The 19,543-nt window shown below is 37.9% G+C and overlaps 1 protein-coding gene across 1 annotated transcript in view; it reads right to left on the bottom strand.

Moving 5' to 3' along the window:
- Nucleotides 1-13,795: 13,795 nt before the first annotated feature.
- abat (4-aminobutyrate aminotransferase) overlaps nucleotides 13,796-19,543 on the bottom strand; it is a 63,510-nt gene continuing 57,762 nt past the window's right edge. Inside the window, exons 13-16 of the mRNA XM_026324619.2 lie at nucleotides 18,796-18,963; nucleotides 18,137-18,283; nucleotides 17,697-17,808; nucleotides 13,796-14,760 (exon numbers count right to left, since the gene is read on the bottom strand). Of these exons, the coding sequence (XP_026180404.1) occupies nucleotides 14,639-14,760; nucleotides 17,697-17,808; nucleotides 18,137-18,283; nucleotides 18,796-18,963 (549 nt within the window). The 3' untranslated portion in view covers nucleotides 13,796-14,638. The remainder of the gene's footprint in view (nucleotides 14,761-17,696; nucleotides 17,809-18,136; nucleotides 18,284-18,795; nucleotides 18,964-19,543) is intronic.

The following is a 19,543-nucleotide window of genomic DNA, read 5'->3' as shown; positions in this document are numbered from 1 at the left end:
ACATACAATAGCCTATAGTACAATACTTTTTGAGCCATTGCCCACAGCCCAAGTGGCCTATATAAACAATTACAAATTAGAACAAAGTAAGAGACAAATCTGTGAAGAACACAAATCAAGCAAGTCTAGCACTATATGACAATATGTAAGTGTGTGTACATGTGCCTTTGATGATGTATTTCTCACGTGCAGCACACAGCAGGCTCTTTTGTTTCACAGTTCTTTTGGGAGACAGTTCTTTTGCATCCTCTCCTCTTCCCTGCCCCACACTCAGGTAGAATGGGTAGAATATTTACAAATAAGAACTCAGGACAAGATTCAGTCCCCTGAATAGCTTTCACAAGCATAGCAGAGGCTGCTATGGGGGAGGTACTCCCTTCTTCAAATGTATGGACTTACAAGTGTCTTTCCCAATTGCTCCAGGAACACCCTCATCCAAGTAGGCTTGATCTTGTGCCATTAAAGTATTGTATGAAGGCAATACTTTAATGGCCAGTGGGCAGTCTTCCTCATGCAGCTGTAGTTACAGTCATCAGAATCAGAATCATCTTATCCAGGTTGCATGATACACAAGTTCTTTTCAATCAGTAGCACACATAATCTCAATTTCTGTGTATGTGTGTGTGTTGTTATTGTGGTGTTTTTATAAGCAAGGTATCACAGTGTCATTTTCTGGCTCAAGATACCTTGCTTTTGTACCCTGGTGTTGTATAGATATGAACAAAGGCAAAATTTCAGGGTGATTCCTGGAGAGGTCAAGTTGAAAAAAACATTGTTTTTTGAGAGGGGAGTTTCAATGTGTAATATTTATTGCAATTATTCATTTATTATCTATACCTGCTTATTCCTAATTAGGGTCAAAGGGTGAAAGGCAGGGGTCCACCCTGGACAGGTCACCAGTCCATCACAGGGCCACATAGAGACAAACAACCTCACACACTCACACTCACTCCTATGGACAATTTAGAGTCACCAATCAACCTGACATACATGTTTTGGAACTGTGGGAGGAAACCAGAGTACCTGGAGAAAACCCACACAAGCACAGGGAGAACATGCAAACTCCACACAGAAACCCAGGACCTTCTTGCTGTGAGACAGCAGTGCTAACCACTTGCCCACTGTGCTGCCCTATTTAGTGCAATCAATTATCAGAAATATTGTATCCATAAATGTGTTGTTATTAGTGTGTAATCACTAGAAAATACCAGGCATTGCATTTTCCTAATCTTAGAATGAACCTGAAATGAGAAGCAGCTGCTGTTGACGACTCACCTGACTGTGTTGCAGGACAGAACAATACAAGAGATCCTTCATCCCCACTTCCAACAGGCTCTTCAACACCTTAGACAACGGCAGATGATTAGTCAGCGTTAACTGGACTGTTACTGACTACTTTACTTACTTACTACTTATTAGTTTCACAACAAAAATACTTGAATTTCCCTTCACTGATTAAAGATGATCTTATCTTATCTTCTCTTATCACATCTAATCTTATCTTGTCCTGTCCTAACTTGTCTTCAAATGGCTGCACCTACAATTTTCACTAAATTTAGAAAGTTTTACCACATTACACTAATTTTAGCTTCCCTTCACTGGTTCCCTTGCCATGTCATATCTTTCATTGTAACAATCAATATGACAATAATTTAGCTGCAAAGATGGCATAACGGAGGTAATAACAATTACAGTGCAGGTACCTGTATTACCTGCACATGTATTTGTTTAGTTTGAAATCTTTAGGTTCTTGGCTCATGTAAAGCTCCAGGAGTGTGTTTGAATTTAAATAAAATCACAGACCTAACATCAGCATTAGGGTGATTAGATGACTGGATTATCATTTACAGTGAACTATATTTAATAGAAACTTCATTTAAATTTCTTGTATAAGACATTCTGTGTTACTGTCAGTTTTTAGAGTGCTAGTTTGTTTAAACATGCAACCTTAGCATGTCTTAGCACTGCCATCAGAAAAATGTGGAAAGATCATGTTTCACCAATGTATTATTGCAAAGTAATCAAAGTTACCTGTAGAATATCGTCTGCAGGGTGAGCACACAGCTGGGGCTTGGTGGGGAGTTTGTATGTTCGTTCATGTTTACATGGGTCGCCTCCCACCAAAGGGTTATTGTGAGTTCTTAGGAAAACAAATAACATTTGAACATGCTGACAAACTGGCAGAATTATGACCAACAATGTGCAACTGTGCATATTATCCATTTATTGTATTTATATCAGGATAACATTAATACTCACAGGCGCTGAAGATCTTGTGGCAGAAGACTTTCATTCCTAATCCCAAAATGTCTGGATCATAAAGGGCAAAATGCACAATATACACAAACAATATTAAACAGTGGCTTAATTCTAGTGACATAGGCATGCAAAATGTTACTCAACAACTTCACATGAGACATTACCATTACAATGGATCTAAACTTGGTTTCATGCAATAAACCCAATCTCTAACTGTTTACCTACCTGTGCCTGGATATAACTCTGCACCCCACCAAGCGGTGATATCTTGCCAGTCTTCTCATGATCCCACATGATGTTGATGAACAGCTGTGGGTCCAAAGTCAAGAATATTATTTATATAATGTAAAACTTTATATTCAGTTTACAGGCAGTGGCTGTCTACTTAGCATAACAATCACTGAACATGGTAGCACTGGTTACCAGGTATGTGAATTTAATTTATTGTTGTGGCTTATGTAATCTTCCATCTACCCTACACACACCAATGCTTACATTAACTTCAGATCAAGCTGAAAATATTTCATATTTTTGAGTAAATAATCAATTTATGTGTCAATAGGCTATGTGTATTTGGGTGTTGTGAAAATAGGAAACACGTGCTACCTGCAGGCAAAATGAAGGCCTGAAGTGAAGTTGTTGAACAAAACATAACTCCATAGCACAACTCCCCAGGCAGTTCTGAATCTCAGCAGATGGTGTATTTGCCCTTTTGGAAGGTTGATGGACAACGATACACTGGGTCATGGTTATGAAATGGTCTTTGGTCTACTAACTCCACAAATACCTTGGATGGTGAAACAAGGTTTTAAAGTGAAATGGGTCATATCTGACCATATATGTATTTACCATTTCTATTTTTAGTTATATAATTTTTACCTTTTCACTATTTTTATTTTCATGCTATGTTACACAAATTTCTATTTTATTTTTTATATTCTCTGTGTCAACTTTCTTGTGCACAATTTTCTATTCTTGCATGGAGAACCTGGAATCTAAGCAACTTCCCCCGGGGGATACATTTCAGAATCTTATATAAAGCTGACAAGGATGGTTTAGTCAGTGTGCAGGAAAAAAAAAACATTCAAACTCAGCCAACAACTTTTCAATGAATGTCACCGAAATTGCTGCTGTTTTATTACACAACCAAGCAAATTAAACATTAATCCTCCTCCACATTTGAACGATAACTAAGCTAATTCATAAGTATACATTTTCTGATATCGTTATACACGCGCTACGGACCGACTGTTAGCGTTTAGCGTTTGCAACATGCATATAAGCTGGTCAACAGACTTCATACGCGGCGGTGAAGCACAGACCGGGGTAGAGCTTGTTATGTCGAGTTCTGCCTGCCGCGATTTGCCTGCACCTCGCGGGAGCGCGCTTGACCAAAGTGAAAACTCCCAACCAATAAATTCTGAGGCAAAGGACTGTTTAAAGGCATCATTTGCTTTTTTCGGGTTTATCAGCAATGATAACAGATCCCAACCTAATTGTAGTTTCTGAATGTTTAATGTCATCTGTGTTTTATAAGGCTAAACTCTGTTTTAAGTCGTGTTTCCGCGTTAAGAACTCAGGATTTGCCTGAAATCTGCTCGCTTTCCAAAGGCTGCTTGTTGTTAAGAAAAGCGTTATAGACTGATCGTTATGGTAGGATGAGGCTTTTAGGGATGGTCACTGAATGTTTTGTGTTTAATTCGCATGTAAATATCTGCTCATGAAACACATGTGACTTGTTCAGTTTAAGTGCGAGAGGTGGATGCAGGACAGATTGTTGATATGAGGCTGGATATTATCAAATGTATGAAATGAAGTCATGACCAAATAGTCCCAATTATTATTAAAACCATAAGATTCATTAGTGTCTGTGCATTTATATATTTAGATATTTAGCTTCATCTGAAGAAAAAACTAAGAACTAACTAATTAAAGCAAAGCTAAAAGAAATAAAATCAAATAACTACACGTTAACATGGTCTGGTCCCACTGTGTTATATAGCTGACTTACCAGGGGCGTGTATTATGTGGCAGACCTGCTCTGCCAGGATATAGCTACTTTACATACGTACTTGTTGCGTGAAAAGGTGAATGTGAGTTGGCAACTTCTCTAATTAGCTGAAATTGTATTGCAAACATGGACCCAGAATTGTGCGCCGAGATTTTGTTTTACAAAACTCATTTCAAATACAGAAGTGAAATGGCAAGAGGGCAGAAGACGGAAACTTCGACGAAAAGCGTCAAAGTATCTTTTAGAAGGTTGGTATCATTTAGGGCAGCGCCAGCATCCTAACATAAGTGATGCATCGAAGGACTTTGACTAACTGTAGTCCATAAATAAGTCCATACTATTGAAAACAGTTCGTCATCTTATTAAACTGCTAGTCATTTAAGTGTCATGTCAAACTACCAGTATAGGTTAACTTTACTGCTAACACATATAGCTAGGGAGGCATGCCACTTATCAGAACATTATATCACTAAACATTAAGATAACATCAACTTTATCAATCCCTGAAGGAACATTCAGGTTAGGTGTCAAATTAATTAACATGTATATAACTGTTACAATTAAAAAGAATCTGTTAATTAGCTACCCCTCTACTAAAATTTGTAAAAGGGCATGTTTTTTCCTTGGCCAATAATTTCACAGGTTCAATTTTTTCCAACACATCTTCTAGAAGGATGCCTTTACTATATTAAGGGACCGGGCAGGGACATAAAAGCAAAAATGGTTTGTGGTGTTGTTTTAAAACGTTTTTTCTTGACAAATGGGTAAGAATGCACTTTGTTATTTCCAAATCAGTTATTTCACCCACTATTTCATGTATCATTTAACGAGTTCTAATGTATTTGAACACATAACCATATTGAATGACATTTTGTGTTTGTTTGTGACATTGCAGTCAAATGGAGTCATTCATTAAATATTCACCAGTACATTATCTTTAAGTGATTGCATCATAGTGTCAACTGAGACAAAATTAGTTGCCAACCATTGGCAATGAGGGTTGGCAAACTGTAACAAACATAATATGTTACATTCAGAATTTGCTGCTGTTCTGACCTTATCATGCATCTATGTTTTATACAGGTGTCAGAATGTATGGTGTGCCAGTCAGCCCAGCGCATGATAAAGCAGGAGGTTCAGTAGACTCCTATTAAGTTATTAATTTTTCTATCAGATATATTGTGACTGTTAGACGTGGTCAGATGGTACTGATAGCCCAATACTTGTGCACAGCTTAAACACATCGTGTTAGACAGTTTTGGATCTAAACTATGAGATTTCATTTATATTTCAGTTTATTTCAGCATGTCTGAAAGTGACTGAGTGAGGTAGCAATTGAGACAAGCCACCTCAGTGTAAAAATTATATTGTGTATGAGCTGTTATGAATAGCTAATTAAAGAATTTCCACAATTTAAATTTTGTGCTTTTTTTTTTCCAGGGCTCTCTGCAAGCTTGTTGGAACAAAGCCAAATACGTGGGATCAGTATCTTGATGCGATCATGTTTGGTCTGAGGACCAAGAAACAAATGACCACCAAATTTTCACCGTATTTTTTGATATTTGCTCAGGAGGCACGATATGCTGCAGAGGTTCCAGAGGACTACCAGGTATGTGAAAAATGAAAATTATATCTAGTTACACTGAGGATTGACTGCAAATTTATCTAAAGATGCAGTGTAATGATGTTATATGTAATGTAATGTAATGTGCAAACAAAAAGTGTTTTGCTATTATATTTTGGGCCAAATAGCAGCAGTGGTGCAGTTTGAAGAATTCAAACTTATTTTTATAGGTGGACAAAAGTGTTGAGGACGTTATTAATGAGGAGACGGTGTCCAAAGACATAGAGCGCCTGGATGACATCAGGAACACTGTTCTTGATAATGTGGCAAAGGTACAAGAAAAGAGACAGTGGAGATTCAAAGCAAAGACAGACCTGAATTTGTGGTTGGTGATAAGGTCTGACGGCAAAATATACAGAGCCAGCAACGTAAGGGTGGAAAGCTGGAGGCAAACCTTCTGGGCCCTTTCACAGTAACCTATGTGGAAGGCAAAAGTGCTGATCTTGTGGGGGAAAATGGTGCTGTTTTTAAAAAGATAAACACTGACCACCTGAAACACCACAAGGTTCAAAAGCCACGAATCCCTCACAGGATTGCCACAGTTTCCCCATCACCACTGGCTTCAGAACCAGTTGTTTCTTCAGTTACAGACACTGTCCCACCTGCCGCTGCTACTGTATATGCTACTGTCAGATCCCAAAAGAAGGCTAGCTAGAAGCAGCACATACTGTCCAAAAGGTGAAATCAGAAATGTATGATTTGTAATGAGTTCATTCTTGCCTGACATTAAACATTTTTGTATACTGTCAACAGTATCAAAGAGCATTCAGCTAAGAATATGTAGCTATGGATTTATTTTCAGTTTTTCTTTTTTAATAAATTTGCAAAAATTTCTACATTTCTGTTTTTTTCTGTCAAGATGGGGTGCTGAGTGTACATTAATGAGAAATAAAATGAACTTTTTTGATTTTGGCAAATGGCTGCAATGACACAAAGAGTGAAAAATTTAAAGGGGTCTGAATACTTTCCGTACCCACTGTAGATTGCTATGTTAACCATGTCTCAGGCAAGTTTTTGTTTTGTGTTGTCTTGTCTTCACTTGCAGATGGATCCAATGAAATATAAAATGGTAGTGGGTATTTTTAATGAGCACCATCACTGGATGTTGATAGTAAGTTATTATTATTATTATTCAGATTTTGATCTATTGTTAAATAGAGTCCACATCAAGTGAACTACTGCCTTAGCTTGACATAAAAGTGCAGAAGGTACTGCATATATCCTCACAAATGAATATTCAAGATATCAGTGATGTTTAGCTGTGCTACTGTAAGCACTTTGAATTGCGTAGTGTATGAATGGTGCTATACAAATAAATTTGCCTTGCCTTACTGTAAATTGCAGTTATGGAACTATACAAAGTTTAAGCAAGGAATCACACATGTATGTACCAGCCTATTTGCTTTAGATTCAGTGTTTGAAGTGTTTGGGCAACTTCAAAAACCTAAAAAAATGTTTTCCTTCAAAAATGAAGGTGATGTATCCTCACGAAAGGAGGTGTCTGACACAAATATGAAAAGATGCAAGGAAGTAACAAGGTGAAAAACAATAGTAGAATAAGAATAAAACTAAAATATTACATGTTTTCAGTGGTTTAGATTATAGAGGTTACTTAGTAAAAGGTGTATTGTTACTTAAAGGGCATTCATGAGGAAGAGAGGCTGTAATGTGTCAAGGTGGGCATGTACCACTCTTCCACATGGACATCAGAATGACAGCACGTCCTGTGGTGTCTTTGCCTTGAAGGTGAGTTTACAATGTGGATTGTGTAAAAGAATTTGTCATCCTGTGGCCCAATGCACATGGTGTTCCCAATTTACCAGTTTTAATACCTAATATATTTTCTCTCAGAAATAACGTTATTTCTTCTTGGTGTAACACGCAGCTTATGCACTGTAGTAGAAAATACTTGGCATCCATTATTACAACAAAAAAATTATGCTGAAAAGAGTTTAATCTTGGATTAAACAAGTATACTGGACTCTTAAACATTTTAACAAATCTTCTATTTTTTAAAGATATTTTTTATTGGGTGTGGTGTGGTTAGTTTTTTAATTTGTAATTAATACAAACAAAGCTGTCCTCTTTGATCTGTTCATCAGTTTGCCAATTGTCTACCATGGAGACAAATACCAAGGCTGTAAACCAAATGAGAGCTGACATTGCCACCACTCTCCTCCATGACACTGGTCTCTTTATTCTCCGGCTTAATATTTTCTTCACATTAATATACAGTGGGTACGGAAAGTATTCAGACCCCTTTAAATTTTTCACTCTTTGTGTCATTGCAGCTATTTGCCAAAATCAAAAAAGTTCATTTTATTTCTCATTAATGTACACTCAGCACCCCATCTTGACAGAAAAAAACAGAAATGTAGAAATTTTTGCAAATTTATTAAAAAGGAAAAACTGAAATATCACATGGTCATAAGTATTCAGACCCTTTGCAGTGACACTCATATTTAACTCACATGCTGTCCATTTCTTCTGATCCTCCTTGAGATGGTTCTGCTCCTTCATTGGAGTCCTGCTGTGTTTAATTAAACTGATTGGACTTGATTAGGAAAGGCACACACCTGTCTATATAAGACCTTACAGCTCACAGTGCATGTCAGAGCAAATGAGAATCATGAGGTCGAAGGAACTGCCCAAGGAGCTCAGAGACAGAATTGTGGCAAGGCACAGATCTGGCCAAGGTTATAAAAGAATTTCTGCAGCACTCAAGGTTCCTAAGAGCACAGTGGCCTCCATAATCCTCAAATGGAAAAAGTTTGGGACGACCAGAACTCTTCCTAGACCTGGCCGTCCAGCCAAACTGAGCGATCGTGGGAGAAGAGCCTTGGTGAGAGAGGTAAAGAAGAACCCAAAGATCACTGTGGCTGAGCTCCAGAGATGCAGTAGGGAGATGGGAGAAAGTTCCACAAAGTCAACTATCACTGCAGCCCTCCACCAGTCGGGGCTTTATGGCAGAGTGGCCTGACGGAAGCCTCTCCTCAGTGCAAGACACATGAAAGCCCGCATAGAGTTTGCCAAAAAACACATGAAGGACTCCCAGACTATGAGAAATAAGATTCTCTGGTCTGATGAGACCAAGATTGAACTTTTTGGCGTTAATTCTAAGCGGTATGTGTGGAGAAAACCAGGCACTGCTCATCACCTGCCCAATACAATCCCTACAGTGAAACATGGTGGTGGGAGCATCATGTTGAGGGGGTGTTTTTCAGCTGCAGGGACAGGACGACTGGTTGCAATTGAAGGAAAGATGAATGTGGCCAAGTACAGAGATATCCTGGAAGAAAACCTCTTCCAGAGTGCTCAGGACCTCAGACTGGGCCGAAGGTTCACCTTTCAACAGGACAATGACCCTAAGCACACAGCTAAAATAACAAAGGAGTGGCTTCGGAACAACTCTGTGACCGTTCTTGACTGGCCCAGCCAGAGCCCTGACCTAAACCCAATTGAGCATCTCTGGAGAGACCTGAAAATGGCTGTCCACCAACGTTCACCATCCAACCTGACAGAACTGGAGAGGATCTGCAAGGAAGAATGGCAGAGGATCCCCAAATCCAGGTGTGAAAAACTTGTTGCATCATTCCCAAGAAGACTCATGGCTGTACTAGCTCAAAAGGGTGCTTCTACTCAATACTGAGCACAGGGTCTGAATACTTATGACCATGTGATATTTCAGGTTTTCTTTTTTAATAAATTTGCAAAAATTTCTACATTTCTGTTTTTTTCTGTCAAGATGGGGTGCTGAGTGTACATTAATGAGAAATAAAATGAACTTTTTTGATTTTGGCAAATGGCTGCAATGACACAAAGAGTGAAAAATTTAAAGGGGTCTGAATACTTTCCGTACCCACTGTATCTTTAAATTGCGTTCAACAAATTGTGAACTCAGCAGTGCCAGTTTTCCTTTGCATAGATTTGTTAGTGAAAGTGTGTTAATATGTCAGCACTGCTCATTTTGTTTTCACAGATCCACTTGAGAACCTCTTCCATCAATGCGGATTGGAAAGGCGAATGACCAAACTTGGGTAAAGATGGAAAAAGTGGAATAGAATAGGAATTTGAGAGACACATCAAAGCTTGGAGAACTAATTGATAGTAATGCTGGGTATATTTGACTTTCCAGTACAAACTTTCAAGTAATCTAATAATATAGTACAGTAATGCACTCACAACAATTCTTTCATATTACAAGAAATGATGATATGAAACTTTAATGTGCTATGAAATTTGTAGGTTGGCTGTGATGAGTGTCATTGGAGGTACCACCATGACTGTGTGAGCAGTCCAGCACTGGATAATGACTACCTCTCCCTTTATGTATATAGAAATTCATTTTTTGCACCTGCCGGTAATATATATATGTATAGTTATGTGTATGTATATAATTCATACACATGGGGTTATTACAGACTGACTATAAGAGTTTCATGCATGTAGTGTCTTTCCTGTCTGAAATAGGGGTGCATGCAGATACTGGCAGAGCAGGTCTGCCACATAATGCACTGTCCCTGGTAAATCAGCTGTATAACACAGTGGGACCAGACCATGTTAACGTGTAGTTATTTGATTTTATTTCTTTTAGCTTTGCTTTAATTAGTTAGTTCTTAGTTTTTTCTTCAGATGAAGCTAAATATCTAAATATATAAATGCACAGACACTAATGAATCTTATGGTTTTAATAATAATTGGGACTATTTGGTCATGACTTCATTTCATATATTTGATAATATCCAGCCTCATATCAACAATCTGTCCTGCATCCACCTCTCGCACTTAAACTGAACAAGTCACATGTGTTTTATGAGCAGATATTTACATGCGAATTAAACACAAAACATTCAGTGACCATCCCTAAAAGCCTCATCCTACCATAACGATCAGTCTATAACGCTTTTCTTAACAACAAGCAGCCTTTGGAAAGCGAGCAGATTTCAGGCAAATCCTGAGTTCTTAACGCGGAAACACGACTTAAAACAGAGTTTAGCCTTATAAAACACAGATGACATTAAACATTCAGAAACTACAATTAGGCTGGGATCTGTTATCATTGCTGATAAACCCGAAAAAAGCAAATGATGCCTTTAAACAGTCCTTTGCCTCAGAATTTATTGGTTGGGAGTTTTCACTTTGGTCAAGCGCGCTCCCGCAAATCGCACCGGTTGAGGCAGGTGGCCAGGTGGAGGTTTTTTCTTCCGTTAAAGGGAGTATTTCCTCTCCACTGTCACCAGATTTGTTGGGTTTTTTTGTTTTTTGTTAAGTGCCTTGAGAGGGTTGAATTGTGATTTGCTATACAAATAAAATTGAATTGAATTGAATTATGTCTGAGCCCTCCACCTCTGTTAAGAGAGGGTTTTTCCACCAGAACGTATATAGCTTCTCTGATTCCTCTCTCAAACCATCTCTCTCTGTTTTGACAAAATTCATAAAAAATATTCTATTATAGAATCTTCTGAAGGAATTATTAGCAGAGCAATACCAAAACAATAAAAATACTCCAGATCAGTTACTTTAGAAATGTAATATCTAATTTGTCATATTCTTAGATTATGAGATTAAAGCTCCTGAAATAGCGAATAATAGTAAGTGGAACTTAAGACTGCCGATTCATTTTTTGGTACTAGTGTTTCTAGGTCAAAAATGAACATTCATGCCCAAGAAATAAAAACTCTTGTTAAGTTACTCAAAACTTTATTTATTTATCAGAGTACAGGGACAAAATGAATAGAGGCAACAACAGTAATTACATTACATTAATAATATTCTATTTCAAATCACAAGTTAATGTCAGAAATGTTTAAAGAAGGTCATCACAGATAATCTATGTAAAACTGACTGACAACAAGGAGACAGGCACTGTTGTAATCATCATCACTATTGTATTGCTCAGTAGCCTCCAGACCTAACAACTCACCCTACTTATGTCATTAAATCTTCATTAAAATGCAAAGTTAGGACTAAGTGTGATTCATAAGAGATATACATAAAAGACAAATACTTTACATTAGGCTTAATGTCTGCAACATAAATGTAAAGAGATATAAATATATTCATATATTGTATATACTTGAATTAGATTGTAGACAGTTCAGAATCTGAAGGAAATTAGTAGTAGTAACACAGTTACAAAATCCATATTCCTTCCTAAGAGCTAATGAACACTGATGAAGGTCTGACGTGTTCTACAGAATCAGCAGCACATCAACTGGATTTAAATAATATGAATGCCAATTCAACAAGTATATGGTTTGTGCTATTATTTAAGACTGTATTACTCATGAGCTTATGTGTTCACAGACTTCCCTGTTTCATGGACCGGTGCTTAAAGTTCAAGTTCAGCAAGTTAGCTACAGTTTCTTAAGTTTACATTTCTCATATTTCCAGAACAAAGATAAGGGTAACAGCTATGTGCTGGACTATATGGAAAGTGGGAAAGATGCATTTGCCAAATCGAGTTTATCTTCATACTTTAAGTTTGTTTTTCTGCTGAATGAAAAAGCTTTGTACATTTCATTAATCTTACCTCTGTCACATCACAAGTTTGTTTGCAATCTACAGTGGGCTCATTGCTACCCCTTGTGTGTATTTTTTCCAGAAAATTTGACTGTTAATTTACCAAAGTAAATGTAATGCTGAAGATTTTACATGTAGGCCATAACTGGACATGCTGATTGTAATTTAATTATTATTATTATTACTATTAACAATACAAATAATATAACTGAGCCCTGCAGTGTACTGGTGACCAGTCCAGGGTGTACCCCTGCCTTTCACCCAAAGAGAGCTGGGATAGGCTCCAGCAGATCCCTGGGACTCTAAATAGGAATAAGTGGATATAGATAATGGATGGATGGATGGAAAAATAACTGAACAGTGAAAACAGTAGCAGTTAGCTGCTTGAAGTACTACCCCAAACTGTTTGTTTTCATTTTTGCATGTGTTTTACATTTAGTAATACTTTTGGATTTAGAATAATTTTCTTCCGTCTACTTTTGCTTATGTATATATTTCATCCTTAGGTGCCTCCATAGTATTTGACAAACAGATCTAACATCTCAGAACAGCTTAATGCAAACTGAAAATGATCAGTTACACTGGCATTATTTGTCACAAATAAGAAGTGTTGAATATGATATCATAATCAACTCAGACTTGAAAATATAAAAACTAATATAAAACTAATATAAAACTGTTCAAGAGTGAAGTGAATGTGTTCTGTTAAGGTTGCCACTATCTACAGTAGAAAAGCAAAAAAAGTACATTTAAGTAACATGCAGGCACTAAATCTATGACATTTTTGCAGCCCATTTAAGATTCACATTTTTCAGGGCTACAACATTTCAAGCTGAAGAGACATTCCTAATAAGAGCAACACAACAGTCAGAATCTTAACAAGGGTATTTCTAATGGACAGCATTAAACAACATGCAAGCTGGCATTTTAGCTGTATGTTCCAAAATAGAGTTATCATTGACACAGAGCTGTGTGTCCAGTATGAGTGCCTTTTCAAACAAATATACTGGCTAATTATAATCACTCCAGTGACTGTGAGCTATTGGGTGGGATAAAGAGCACTATAAAAGGCTTTATGCAAGACTTTGTTTTGAGCCATCAAGTGAGGTTCATTAGAAGCGGATGTTTGATATTTTTTTTACATTTGTCTAATGCTGTGGTATCATCTAAAAGAAACACACACATATTTTTTGTCTGGCTCTAGACCTCTGAATCTCAAACATTTCAGATTTATCCAGTGATTCATACAGGCCTGGTCCTGTGCGTATTGACGGCTCCCTTCCTGGATGGACAAAGCTATTAAGAGCATTGTAGACTAGATGTTGAATGTGCACATCTTTCTGTGCAAGAACCAGTCAAAAATGGAGACGACCCATGGATGAGATGATCACCGTTTTAATGTTTTTTTATAAGTTTGACTCTTAAATCAATGTATTTCTTTAATAGATTGGAAAAATATTAACTGCTTCAAGCTCCTGTGCCAACTGATAGAAAGGAAGGATGGGTCCAACAGCTGACTGGTTATGTACAATAACAATTCCTCACAAAAGGAACTCTAGTATTCATATGAACAAAATGACATCATAGTCAGAATTTCACTGCTACATTTTAGGAACATTTTAGGTGGTTGTGTGATGTCTCAGAATCACACGTTAATATCAATATTGTTCTTGACTGTGCATCCACTACAGACTTTGGGTAAACTAGTCAAACTAACCTGCGTTCCAAAAATGTTACAGTTTTCTTTATTAAGTTGGTAGGGAACAATAATATGTGCAGTAAAGAGTGTGAAACATATGGTGTTAGATTTTATGACATTTTGGACAGTCTGTCATGACTTATCTAGGCTATTACTACTAGGCTAGTCAGTATGCATAAAAGAACATAAATGCAGATCAGAAAGATTCTAGAATTTGGAGTAATTTCTATAGGTTTACTTTAGAGAAACATACATTCTGTGAAATTCTCAGTTTCTGCCACATTACCCACCGGAGCCTACTCTGAGTGGTTATCTGGGTACATTCTTTGTGGCAGTAGAAGGAAGAGGACAAATTCATTATAATTTATGTCTAAGGAGATGAAGACTAGCCCTGGATCAAGAAACAGAGATTATATGAGATATCTTTGTGAGTAATTGTGTGCACTGTGCTTATCATGGTATGGGCTATCTAATTTTCCCTTCCTCAAATCTGGATGAACTCAGGCTCATGTAGGGTCAGGGTTTATTTGTGCTGGGCCAGGACATCATTGAAGATGTTAAGGAAGATGTGAACATGGTACTCTTTGAAAACCAGTGCAGGCCGGAAACGGATTGTTCGATCTCCACACCCTCCCAGGATGACACCTGTCAATAACAAATACTATTAGTACAGTACTATATACAGCATTCATGCAGTTCCATTTTTCAAAGTCATTTACCTGTCATCCACTTTCAAAGGCATGTTAGTGGTTAAAACAACAAATTTTCAGTTTCACACCATGCCAATCACACACATATTAGCAATAAACAGGTAGCACCTGTACAATCAATTCAATTCAATTCAATTCAGTTTTATTTGTATAGCGCCAAATCACAATACAAATCATCTCAAGGCACTTTACAAAAACTAAAACTAAAAACCCAACAATTCCCTTATGAGCAAGCACTTGGCGACAGTGGAGAGGAAAAAACTCCCTTTAACGGAAGAAAAAACCTCCAGCGGGGGGGGGGGGGGGGGGGGGGGGGTTAGGGTAGGGGAGCTCAGTGCACCAATGGTCCTCAGGCAGTCTAGGCCTATAGCAGCATAACTAAGGGATGGTTCAGGGTTGCCTGAAGCCAGCCCTAACTATACGCTTTGTCAAAGAGGAAGGTTTTAAGTCTAGCCTTAAAAGTATAGAGAGTGTCTGCCTCCTGAACCCAGGCTGAGAGCTGGTTCCACAGGAGAGGAGCTTGATAGCTAAAGGCTCTTCCTCCCATTCTGCTTTTGGAAACTCTGGGAACCACAAGTAGACCTGCACTCTGAGAGCGAAGTGCTCTATTGGGATAATATGGTACTATGAGGTCTTTAAGGTATGAAGGAGCTTGATTATGAAGGGATTTGTATGTGAGAAGAAGGATTTTAAATTCTACTCTGTATTTTACAGGGAGCCAATGAAGAGAAGCCATGTTGTTATATTGTATTGCAATCAGTACTCAACTTCTTTAAAACAAAAGGTCTAATGAAAAAATAGAGGCTACAGTGCCTGCTGTGAGAGCAACAAATAGGAAAACACTCAGAAGGTGGTTCATAGGTCACAGCTTTGTTTCAAATATAAGATATAATTTCTAAGGGAAAATAAATATTTAGGGATAGGATAATGTGATACAATTCAATACACTCTATGGTGTTCACGATTCAATTCAGTCACGATAGAGTTAAAAGTTCAATGAAAATATGTGACTGCAGAAAACTTTTATTTATTATGCTTTATTTCACTTTTCCACATTTTTTGCACTGGTTTGAAAAAAAAAATACAAAGTTCAAATAATATTTCTCAAAAACATAACATCTTCCAATGAAACATTAAATAAATTAAATTAAATAATAATTAAATAAAGAATATTTTAATCAAATATTGTAATCTCTAATTAAAACAGAAACCTAAAATACTGTCTTCAAAATAAAGCTTCCAGTTACTTATCTATACTTAAACTGAACTAGTGCGGGACCAACAAAACTACTATGCTGAACAACCAAATGGTAAAAGAGCTTACCACTGACAGTACTTTCTACACTCAAAGCACCTTTTACACTTTACACTTACATTTGTCCATTCACATATACACACTGATAAACCAATGGAAAGGCCACCAGGAGTAACTTGGAGTTCAGTGTCTTGGCCAAGGAAACTTTATAATTGAACTACCAACCCTCTGGTTCATAGTCAACCTGCTCTACCTCCTGCTCTACCTCCTCTACAAAGACCTTTGAGAGTTGTTGGAAATGTCACATTCTCTAGAAAATGAAGTATTAGTGTGTTAGTGATGTCACCTCCATCTGCAGTTGCTACTCCTGTCGTCTTTAGAATAGGCAATGGAAAATGATGATGGCTAGTGACTTGGGTTATGTTATGTTATTTACAAAAAATAGAAATTTGTGTGTGTGTGTGAGAGAAACACAGAATACATATTGCTAGACCATGCGATACATTTCATGATGTTATTGTATTGCAATATATCATATTAAAGTGGATGTTGTTATAGGTGGATTTCCAGTGACATCATAATCTTTGGAGTGCTGAGCTGTAGGGTTGAAAACAAACCAGAATGGCTGAGAGTCATGCAGAGATCAATATAACAGCTTTTCCTTGTCAAACTATCCTGTAGTGATATAGTTTCTCATGAGTAAGTCATTGCTTGAATAGAGTGCAGCCATGAGTTTTTGCAAGTAAGAAATGGCAGTGTCTGGTTTATATTTTAGAGGAAACAGCAGGATTTTCATATATGTCACAGTTACACATACAATATTTGAACTGAGTGAGGTTCTTTGCTCCTCACTCGTGCATTGGCCAAACAGGATGTTTTACATTATTTGTGCTTGGAGCCTTCTGTTCTTTTAGTTCTGGCTCTCCATTGATGTTTTGGGACATGCACTGTTCATGTCTCATTACCTGTATAGCTAATGTAGTGTAATTTTTGGTACTATTATTAGCTGTTTCTTCTCTTGTTGGACCAGTTTGTGCTGGGTTGCAGTGAATTGCTGTTCTTTTCTCTCTGCTCTATCCACTCACCCCAACCGGTCGAGGCAGATGGCCGCCCAAACTGAGCCTGGTTCTGCTGGAGGTTTTTTTCTTCCGTTAAAGGGAGTTTTTCCTCTCCACTGTCGCCAAGTGCTGCTCATAAGGGATTTGTTGGGTGTTTTTTTTGTTTGTTTTTTGTAAAGTACCTTGAGATGATTTGTATTGTGATTTGGCGCTATACAAATAAAAGGAGTTGGGTTCCAGGGCCCAGGCAGGTTGTAGAGGTGAGCCCCAGTGATAATTACATTGCCTGCATTTGCCTCTTTAGAAAAATCATAAAGTTTAAAAATTGGATATGGCTAAGGCTAGAAAACAACTGGTCCTGTTCCACCAGAGTTTACCAGATGGATTAAGACCACCTCATTTTGGCGTGTCTTGGTAGTGGAAGCAGCCTCAGGTGCATGTTGATTATTTTGTCAGTGCATCCTCACATCTAGGTTAACTTGCAAGATCAAGCCATGTCCACACCCTAAACTCCACCCCACAGATAACCTAAAAGAAAGAATGTGACATATTTCATACCTTTTTCTCTGGCCTTAAACAGGATGCTGTTGCGTGTTGCATCATCACAGACATCAACGGCACAGAAGGTTCCCTGTCCTCGAGCTCGGCTTAGTATGCCAGGGTATTGAGCCTGGGGAACACATGCATCTAGGTCATGTTCACACACATTTAGATTCACAGCAAGCATAACCCAGAGACATTTAAGAGATAGAGGTATGAATAGTGTGGCAAATCACTACAGGTTAGACATTTTATAATTACACCATTCAGAACATAATTTTAATTAATTTATATAACAAAATACTGTATTAAGAGTGACAACAGCAATGATTAAAACAGAAAAACTGTTGTTTGAATGCCACATAATCCCCCAACAAATAATATACTAAAATTAAACTTTTCATAACTTCCAACCAAATGAAACTGTGTGCTTATATATGCACATCTGCGCATATTACCTGTAGCTCATAAAGACCATTTAGCAAGGCTTTCCCAGATCGGGTCACTTCCTCAAGAAGATTTTCTCTACGAATCACATTGAGAACCTCAGCCAAGAACAAGTTCTTTGATGGGTCTCCCATCCATGTGTTAAAGATACGATATGGCTGAAAAAAGACAATACATACAAGCAAACAGTCTTCAGTCCACATGGTTTGAAGACAGTATGTGTGTGCGTGTATTTTCTTACGTGTTAATCACACTGAAAACCCAAAGTGTTCCATACATCTATAATGTGAAACAGTCATTGGCAACACATTATCTACTGCTTATCCTTCTGGGGCTGTGAGGGTGCTCGAGACAATCTCAGCTGACATTGGGCAAGATACAGGGCACACCATGGACAGTTTGCCAGTCCATCATGGGGCCACCACAAGTAACAGACAAACACTTACATACAGCACCTACAGGCAATTTAGAGTCACCAATTAGCATAAAGCCACAGGCAGAACACACGTCACACAGAAAGGCCCTGGGGCTGAATGGGATTTGAATTCAGAACCTTTCTGCTGTGAGGCAACAGTGCTCACTACCACACTACCAATCACTGCAGCATAGTTGAATAAAGAATGTCAGAATGCCACAAGATACAAGAAAATATTTTTAAAAATGTACAAACTTTATCAGCCTGTAATTCATCCTTCTGGAAGTAGCCACCAGTTAGAAGCTTCTTGCTGAAGGAGACAATGTCAGCAGGGTCATCCATGCCCCAGTGTTCATGGGCCCAAAACTTCCCTGTGGTCCCCCCACCAGTCTGGACTTCATCCACATGGAAAGCACAGCCATGCTGGGGAGATATAAGTTTAACAGACTAAGACATGGGAAAATTACTAAGGTAGACAGATGATGAATGCAAGTAGGTGTTTCACTCTGATAGGGTAGGCAAGCCTTCATAGGGAGTACTGACTTATGACTAGACCACACTCATATCATCCCAACCTAACCCACTATTATTAGTTTTTGTCTGGTAAGCTAAAGCTATTTCACTATACAAATATAACATTTATTAAGAAATCCAAAGTCATATATTAACAGTGTGTTCATATGTTGTAACCTATTTAGTGTTCTGACCCTTGTTGTTGCAGTAGTGACCCCCACTGGCTGGTCAAGGGAACAGTGGGGAACCTCATACAGATTTGAATCCACTCATAGTACTCTAGTAGTGCTGTCTGGAGTACAGACAGGTCTTTCACAGTGACATGGGAAAGAAAAGTGTAACTTTCTTCATACTGCAAGAACCTATTCTCAGTCCCCTAATTTTGTCACTATACACCATTGCCCTTGGTTTTATTTTCCACTCACATGGTTTTTCATACCACTACTATGCTGATAATACATGGCTCTATTTGTTCTTCTCTCCAGATGAC

Source organism: Mastacembelus armatus, chromosome 8 (genome assembly GCF_900324485.2).
Source record: "Mastacembelus armatus chromosome 8, fMasArm1.2, whole genome shotgun sequence".
NCBI lineage: Eukaryota > Metazoa > Chordata > Actinopteri > Synbranchiformes > Mastacembelidae > Mastacembelus > Mastacembelus armatus.
The sequence above is the reverse complement of the archived record's forward strand: the minus strand, read 5'-3'. Positions and strand labels throughout refer to the sequence as shown.